Raw genomic sequence first — 8,291 nt, 5'->3', positions numbered from 1 at the left:
AAATCTGGAGGTCACCCCCCACCACACCACAGGAGGTTGGTGGCACTTTAATTGGGCAGAACAGGCTCATGGGAATGGTTTCCATGTGTTTGATGCCATTCCATTCACACCATTCCAGCCATTATTATGAGCCATTCTCCTCTCCACTCACTAGTGGGGTCGAGGCTCTATTGCAATGTGATGATGCAGAGTGTAATGGAGAGACACAGACAATGAGGTCTCACCACCTTGTTCTCGATAAAGACAGTTTTAGCTTCATGAACTTAGTGCAACTCAGCCTACCCTATCATACAAATCTAAGGCTGTTTTGCCCCCCATTTTGTTTTTACATTGTCTACAATGTATAGCTCCAAATATGTTTCCAACGATCATGTCAGTCTATTTGACCTTCAGGCATTCTGAATTTCAGAGTGGTTACCTAAGCCCCATCCCTAAGCGTACTAGCTTAGCAAACAAAGTGGAAGGGTCAGGCTGTTGAAATGAACACTTTCAAGTATGTAATTCACTGACATTTAGTAATGAGCTCCAGTCAAAGATTTCCTCTTTCATCTGTAGCTCTAGCCTAGATAATACAAAAATGTGCTTTTGGATGGTATGCACATCCCCGTCACAAGAGGGCGACATGATAGTTTGGTCGCTTTATGGGTTGTAGTCTTCTTGACATTTTCCAAGTCCCATGTATTTCTATTTTGTAGTACCCGCCAGGCCGGCATGTCACGTCTCGGCACATATTCACATTTTAACAAAAAAGACAGACGACAAAGGGGGAGGGCTCATAGCGATAAAGCAGGCCATCAAACAAAAGACGTGTAGTGTAGGCCAGACATCCACAGCAAAAGAATCCCAGGTAAACATTGAAACATATACTGAACAAAAATATAAACGCAACATGCAACAATTTCAAATATTTACAGTTACAGTTCATAAATTCATTAGGCCCTAATCTATGGATTTCACATGACTGGGAATACAGATATGCATCTGTTGGTCACAGATACCTTTTTTTTTTTTAAAGTTAGCGGTGTGGATCAGAAAACCAGTCAGTATCTGGTGTGACCACCATTTGCCTCATGCATGCAGTGCATGCTACACATCTCCTTCGCATAGAGTTGATAAGGCTGTTGATTGTGGGCTGTGAAATGTTGTCCCAGTCCTCTTCAATGTCTGTGCCAAGTTGCTGGATATTGGCGGGAACTGGAACACGCTGTCGTACACCTCGATCCAGAGCATCCCAAACTTGCTCAATGGGTGGTGATGTCTGGTGAGTACGCAGGCCGTTGAAGAACGGGGACATTTTCAGTTTCCAGTAATTGTGTACAGATCCTTGCGAAATGGGGCCATGCATTATGCTGAAACATGAGGTGATGGCGGCGGATGAATGGCACGACAATGGGCCTCAGGATCTCGTCACGATACCTCTGTGCATTCAAATTGCCATCAATAGAATGCAATTGTGTTCGTTGTCCGTAGTTTACGCCTGCCCATACCATAACCCCACCACCACCAAGGGGCACTCTGTTCACAACGTTGACACCAGCAAACCGCTCGCCCACACGATGCCATACACATGGTCTGTGTTTGTGATTTTGGAGGCGGCTTATGGTAGAGAAATAAACATGACATTTTCTGGAAACAGCTCTGGTGGACATTCTTGCAGTCAGCATGATTTTGCATGCTCACACAAAACTTGAGACATCTGTGGCATTGTATTGTGTGACAAAACGGCACATTTTAGAGTGGCCTATTATTGTCCCCAGTACAAGGTGCACCTATGTAATGATCATGCTGTTTAACCAGCTTCTTGATATGCCACGCCTGTCAGGTGGATGTATTATTTTGGCAAAAGAGAAATGTTCACCTACAGGGATGTAAACAAGTTTGTGCCATGTCTGGGGTATTTTATTTCAGCTCATGAAACATGGAACCAACACTTTACATGTTGCGTTTATATTTTCGCTCAGTGTATATGTTACAACTTTTATCACAAGCTGTAACGTATACATAAGGGAGAGTTATGGCTTTTTGCATTATCCAACTGTAGTTAATTATAAATGTAGGCAGTACTCACGTGGTTTCATCGAGCCGGAGACTGCAGATTCTTTTGTTCAAAAAAATCCATCAAAAAAAACGAGGAAGACGGACAGACACGAGAGAATCAGGAAATCCTTCTGCAGACGTTAATTAGTCGCCGAATTAGAAGTCAAATAATCGGAACTCAAGAGGTTTAGCAACTTTTAGTTGGAGAAAGCGAAAGTTTTTCATCGGTGTATTAGCTAGCTAACGTTAGTTAACGTTACCCAAGGTTTGTGTCTTTGTTGAGATATCGATAGCTCACACTAGCTGGCCTTAGTTAGTGACGTTAGCTGGCTAGCTAAATTAGCCAGCTAACTAATTCATTTTTTAAATCCAGTGAAACCGTGCACTGTGTAGCTATTTTCGTATTTTCCCGTAGTTTAATAGTTGTCGGTTGTTCAGTAGGTAGTAGCCTCAGATTATGTTAGCACAAAGATAAAGAAATGCGGACAACTGAGTGCTAGAATTCATTACTAGCGCGAGTTGCTATGTTAATCGTGCCTAAGATAGGTGGCTTTCTAACTTGTGTGTACTTGGACTTGAATTTAACGTGTAAATGACAAGCCATTTACGCATAGGTTTCCTTTGACTGTTGACATGTCTTTCCTCTCAAGAGCATTGCGTTGTCAGCAATTCAGCAATAATAGTTTGGTTTCGGTTGTATTGAGATCTAAATGCATGTCTGTGTTTTCACCCCCACTTTAATACAGATATTTTGACAAACATGCCACGCAAGAAGGTAACAGAAGTCTCAGGGAATGGTGGGATCAAGAGGAAGAGGGCAGGAGGCAAAAAGAAGGAACGGGAGTTCAGCAGTGATGATGAGTTTGACGATTATGAAGAGCAGGAGAACACAAAGAAACCTGGCAAGCCTGCTACAAAGTCAGGCCTTCAACCAGTCACTGTCGCGGACGATATCAAGGAAAAAATAGTAAGTCCTCCTGACCTGCATGAGGTTGTCGAACATTGTTCAGATAATCAAGGGAGTGGGTTTGTGATGTGACTATATAGAATTGTGGTTAATGTGAATGAAGAATGTAACAACATGTTATTAGTCACTTGTAAATCAAGGGTGCTTATGCAGTGCTAGAACAAAACATCAGGAGAAACGTTAAGATAAAGCTGATCCCTGTATTTTCATTTCTATAGAAACTTGACTTACCTAAAGTCAAAGGTCAACTGCTCATTTTCGGCGCCACCAACTGGGATCTCATCGGAAGGAAAGAGGTGCCAAAAGCACAAGGTATAACCCTGCCCAGTCCTGTACATTGCTGTATGCAATACTCCACTTGGTTGTCCCTCAATAGCACTCGTGCTACCAACTTTGAAAGTAGTTTTTCCTGTCTTTCTACTGACAATCTTGAAGCAATCCTCATAATTGACTGCAGTATTGAACTGTTCCTGTTTCTTATCAAATCAAACTTTAAAGTGCATTTACAATCGCAGCAGACTTTACGTTAAAATTGTGGTGTGTGGGGTCTCGCAGCGGCCTTCAGGAACCTAGGCCAGAACTTGTGGGGTCCTCACCGCTACGGCAGCATGAGTGACGTGCAGGTCAGCAGTGTGGTGTCTGGGCCGTGTGCTGCCCACAGCCTCCTAATCACCACTGAGGGCAAGCTCTGGAGCTGGGGTAGGAATGCTATACTGTAATAGCTCATAGTTTGTACTTGTATGTATATGTTTCATAGATGTAATCATTCTAGCTTGTTTGAGTCCAGGAGAAAGGATCAATATTGACTTCTTTCTCCCTTTGTCAGGTCGAAATGAAAAGGGTCAGCTGGGTCACGGGGACACCAAGCGCCTGGAGGCCCCAAAGCTGATTGAGGCCCTCGCAGACGAAGTGGTGGTGGCTGCAGCCTGTGGACGCAACCACACCCTGGCATTGACAGAGGGTGGCACCGCCTACTCGTTTGGAGAGAACAAACTGGGCCAGCTGGGCCAGGGCAACCAAACAGATGCAGTCCTCAGTCCAGCCCTGGTAAGCAACATCAACCTCATTATTCATCAGCCTAATTATTGTGGCTGATTTATTATAGGTTTAATATGGCCACATGCTGAGCCTGTGCTTATGAAAGCTTCTCCTTTCCCCTCTCAGATCCAGTACAATGGGCAGCCCTTGGTCAAGGTGGCGTGTGGGGCAGAGTTCAGCATGGTGGTGGACTGCAAAGGAAACCTCTACTCGTTCGGGTGCCCAGAGTATGGCCAGCTAGGTATGTATGCAACTAATGAGCAGGACTGGACAGATTTAAAATGTTAAAATGTTTTTCTAATGACACATTTTAAAGATTCACAATGACCCCTTCAAAAATCTTTCTAGATCAAACACCTGCATTGCACTTATTTTTGTTTTGGGTCACAGGACACAACTCTGACGGCAAGTTCATTGCCCGCGCCCAGCGCATCGAGTTTGACTGTGAGACCATTGCACGCCGCGTGGCCATTTTCATCGAGAAGAGTAAGGACGGCCAGGTGACGCCTGTACCTAACGTGGTGGTCCGAGACGTTGCCTGCGGAGGCAATCACACGGTGAGGAGGGAAGACCAGGGCGCGTATTCAGTCTTGGAGAACGATCAGTTTGGCCTTTTTAGATCATAATGAATAAAATGACATGTACATGGTGGACCTGATTCTAGATCAGCACTTCTACTCTGAGACACTTTATAAATACAGGCTCTGATCCCTATTGTCACAAATACCCCTTGAGCCAGAAATGTGCATTTTAGAAATAGAAATCAAGCAATGATCTAGAGCTTTATGTCTCGCAATAGTGTTTGTGTATATTAGTGATGTTAGCGCGAGGTGTGTGTGTTTCCAGCTGATATTGGACTCCCAGAAGCGGGTGTTTTCCTGGGGCTTTGGTGGTTATGGACGGCTGGGTCACACGGAGCAGAAGGACGAGATGGTGCCCAGACTGGTGAAGCTTTTCGACTTCCCCGGGCGCGGGGCATCCCAAATCTACACTGGCTATCAGTGCTCCTTCGCTATAAATGAGATGGGTATGGGACACAATGCTTAACCCCTTGAATGTCGCACTGATGAGTAAATCTTTTTAGAATTATTTGATTTATTACCCCTATTATCAATTTATACCACTTTAAACCAAGAATACTACCGTTACTTCCCCACGTCTGTTGCTCTACCTGATATACACTCTGTACAAAACATGTCTCTTTCCATGACAGACTGACCAGGTGAAAGCTGCTATCTCTTATTGATGTCACCTGTTAAATCCACTTTGTGTAGATGATGGGGAGGTCTGGTTAAAGAAGGATTTTTAAGCCTTGAGAAAATAGAGATGCGGATTGTGTTTGTGTGCCATTCAGAGGGTGAATGGGCAAGAAAAAAAGTGCAGTTGGTATGGTAGTAGGTGCCAGGCGCACCGGTTTGAGTGTGTCAAGAACTGCAATGCTGCTGGGTTTTTCACGCTCAACTGTTTCTCGTGTGTGTCAAGAATGGTCCACTACCCAAAGGACATCCAGCCAACTTGACACAACTGTGGGAAGCATTGGAGTCAACATGGGCCAGCAGCCCTGTGGAACGCTTTCAATACCTTTTAGAGTCCATGCCCTGACGAACTGAGGCTGTTCTGAGGGCAGAAGGTGGTGCAGGTCAATATTAGGAAGGTGTTCTTAATGTTTTGTACACTTGAGTGTATATTGTAGTGATTTTCAAGGGGTGTGCCAACTGATTTTGAACCTTACATCTGTCAGTCTAAACAATATAGCCATAACGCCAAAGAGTTGGACAAATTGTACAGGTGTTTTTTGATTAGGAAGCTACAATATTAACATTTTGTGTGCAGGAGGGCTGTTTTTCTGGGGGGTCACCAATACCTCGCGGGAGTCTACCATGTACCCCAAGGCTGTGCAGGACCTGTGTGGCTGGAAGGTCCGCAGTCTGGCGTGCGGGAAAAGCAGTATAGTTATCGCTGCAGACGACAGCACCATCAGCTGGGGACCCTCCCCCACCTTTGGAGAACTGGTAAGTTTTAATTGGTGTATTTATAAAGCAGACTTCTCGCACCCAAAAGTGCTGTAGCATTATAGAAATGTACTTGTGTGCTCAAGAGACTGCTGAATTGGCACACCTGTTCCGGCTTCACCTCTTATGACACAGGTTTTGTTACAGGGATACGGAGACAACAAGGCCAAGTCCTCCACTACTGCTCAGGAGGTGAAGACCCTGGATGGAGTTTACACTGAACAGGTGTGGAGCAGCAACAGAGAATGAAAACAGTGATGAATTTGAATTCCCACTTATGTATTCTGAAGATGAGAACTGCATTTAGGTACATGTTCACTCTGAAACTTTTTGTTGTTTGTGGTTGCAGGTGGTGATGGGATACGCACACTGCCTGGTCATCGCCAGACAGGATACTCCACAGGAACAAGACAAGCTCAAGAAGCTGCCAGAGTACAACCCACGCACGCTCTGATAGGGCACCATCCAGCTGCCTCTTTTTTTTCTTCTTTTTTTTACTCCAGAGACAACTGATTCTCTCCAGAATGCACCCGCCCTTTAGGTCACCTTTGTAAGTCATAATGGATGGCTGGGGAGGGTGGGCTCCCATGAATATGTATGCATACACTTTGAAAAACAAGTCGGGTCTAGGCCATAGATTGAGGTTAAATGAACAAAAATGTGCCACAACTAAAGACTGAAAGAAATCTACTCTGGGCAGAATACATCCTGCTCACAACGCCTGTCAGATTTCTACAGCTGGATAGAGGAACTCTACCACTCAACTCTCCCAAGCACATTATTCCTCTCTGGGTTCTACTCCTACCCCAAAATCCATGCAACTCCACTGAAGCGTTCACTATATTTTCATGAAGTCTTTTTTGCTGTTGTTATTATCCTTCTGTTAAACTGATCAATGTCCTCTCCCTCACCATAACAGGTGCTACATCAGTCCTTCATTGGGCAGATTCATTTCCAAGTGAGGGATCACTTCAAGACCAACACTTCATGCCTTTTGAAATTGTTGTTTGGGGGTATGGAGTAAATGTGTTTGTTCCCAAAAACCAATTGCGGAATTTAGTTTAATTTGTTCATGAAGTCCGTGGCAGTATTACTCTTTGTCAGGTCGATCTGTATGCATTGTCAAAACACAATGGGCATCTGAGACATTTGTGCCACCAAGTTGATGCTCTCCAGCCATTGACTTGTTTCATTCCTTGGTTTCTCTTCACTTGTATGATTAAATGTTGGCGTTGAGGATGCGCAACTGTCCCTCAAAGGCCAGTGTCTGCTTGTTGTCATTCCTGATGTTTTTTTTCCTTTTTTCTCAGTGACTCCTTTTTAGCCTGGGAAACCAGCTGTGGACACTGCAGTCTTGGGAATGAAAACCAGCATGAATGTGATTTTGGGAGGACTTGAGTTGTGTGCCTCTGTTTTAGTGTGAAACTACACTTTCTGCACTGCTGTTAAAATTCTTTTTCATAAACTTCTGTGTTGAGCATCCTAAATAATTCCATAGATTGTTATATTTGAAGGGGGTGGGGGGCATGATGTATGATGCTAACCTGGTATTCCAAATGATGTATTGGCTACTAAAGCCAACAACTTACTGCTGTGCCATGGAGTTTTGATGAAAACAGTGGAGGGGAAAAAATCTGAATCAAATGCTACTATTTATGCTGCCCTAATTTGAATTGTGTACAGAAAATGAAGCTCTGAGTAATAGTCTGTTTTTCTGGCACACTTTGGTGATCGCGCAGATGCCTTCAGAAAGCCTTGGTTTCTCCATTTACTAGTGGAAACACCACTGGTAGGAAAATGCAGATTATTTAATTTGTCTGTAGATCTCTCAATTACAGTAATCTAGGCGTGAGCAAAAAAAAAAAGGATTGTTGTACAGTGCATTCGGAAAGTATTCAGACCCCTTTTTCCACATTTTGGTAAATTTGTATTCAAATGAATTCAAATTATCCCCCCCCTGCAATCTACACGCACATAACGACAAGGCAAATGCAGGTTGACATTATTGCACATTTTATTATAAAAAAAAATATCACAAGTATTCAGATCCTTTACAGAGTACTTTGTTGAAGCACCTTCGGCAGCAATTACAGCCTCGAGTCTTCTTGGGAATGACGCCACAAGCTTGGCACACTTGTATTTGGGGAGTTTCTCCCATTCTTCTCTGCAGATCCTCATGCTCTTTCAGGTTGGAGGGGGAGCGTCGCTGCACAGCTATTTTCAGGTATCCAGAGATG

The 8,291-nt window shown here is 43.9% G+C and overlaps 1 protein-coding gene across 1 annotated transcript; it reads left to right on the top strand.

The window, feature by feature from the left end:
- Positions 1-2,095: 2,095 nt before the first annotated feature.
- Positions 2,096-7,519, top strand: LOC115132005 (protein RCC2 homolog). The gene is made up of 11 exons (XM_029664162.2): positions 2,096-2,302; positions 2,784-3,004; positions 3,223-3,316; positions 3,560-3,703; positions 3,831-4,051; positions 4,169-4,283; positions 4,433-4,599; positions 4,889-5,069; positions 5,876-6,054; positions 6,202-6,279; positions 6,404-7,519. The coding sequence occupies exons 2-11, from the start codon at positions 2,798-2,800 to the stop codon at positions 6,506-6,508; spliced, it is 1,491 nt and encodes a 496-aa protein (XP_029520022.1). The 5' UTR covers positions 2,096-2,302; positions 2,784-2,797; the 3' UTR covers positions 6,509-7,519.
- The last annotated feature ends 772 nt before the right edge of the window (positions 7,520-8,291 follow it).

This window comes from Oncorhynchus nerka, linkage group LG7 (assembly GCF_034236695.1).
Source record: "Oncorhynchus nerka isolate Pitt River linkage group LG7, Oner_Uvic_2.0, whole genome shotgun sequence".
Lineage (NCBI taxonomy): Eukaryota > Metazoa > Chordata > Actinopteri > Salmoniformes > Salmonidae > Oncorhynchus > Oncorhynchus nerka.
This window is presented reverse-complemented; position numbering and strand designations above follow the sequence as displayed.

Bases quoted from the DNA above. Each gene is read 5' to 3' on its own strand.
- LOC115132005 (XM_029664162.2), top strand. From the start codon at position 2,798: ATGCCACGCAAGAAGGTAACAGAAGTCTCAGGGAATGGTGGGATCAAG. The intron at 4,600-4,888 runs GTGAGGAGGGAA...GTGTGTTTCCAG, and splicing joins CCTGCGGAGGCAATCACACG to CTGATATTGGACTCCCAGAA. The intron at 5,070-5,875 runs GTATGGGACACA...TTTTGTGTGCAG, and splicing joins CTTCGCTATAAATGAGATGG to GAGGGCTGTTTTTCTGGGGG.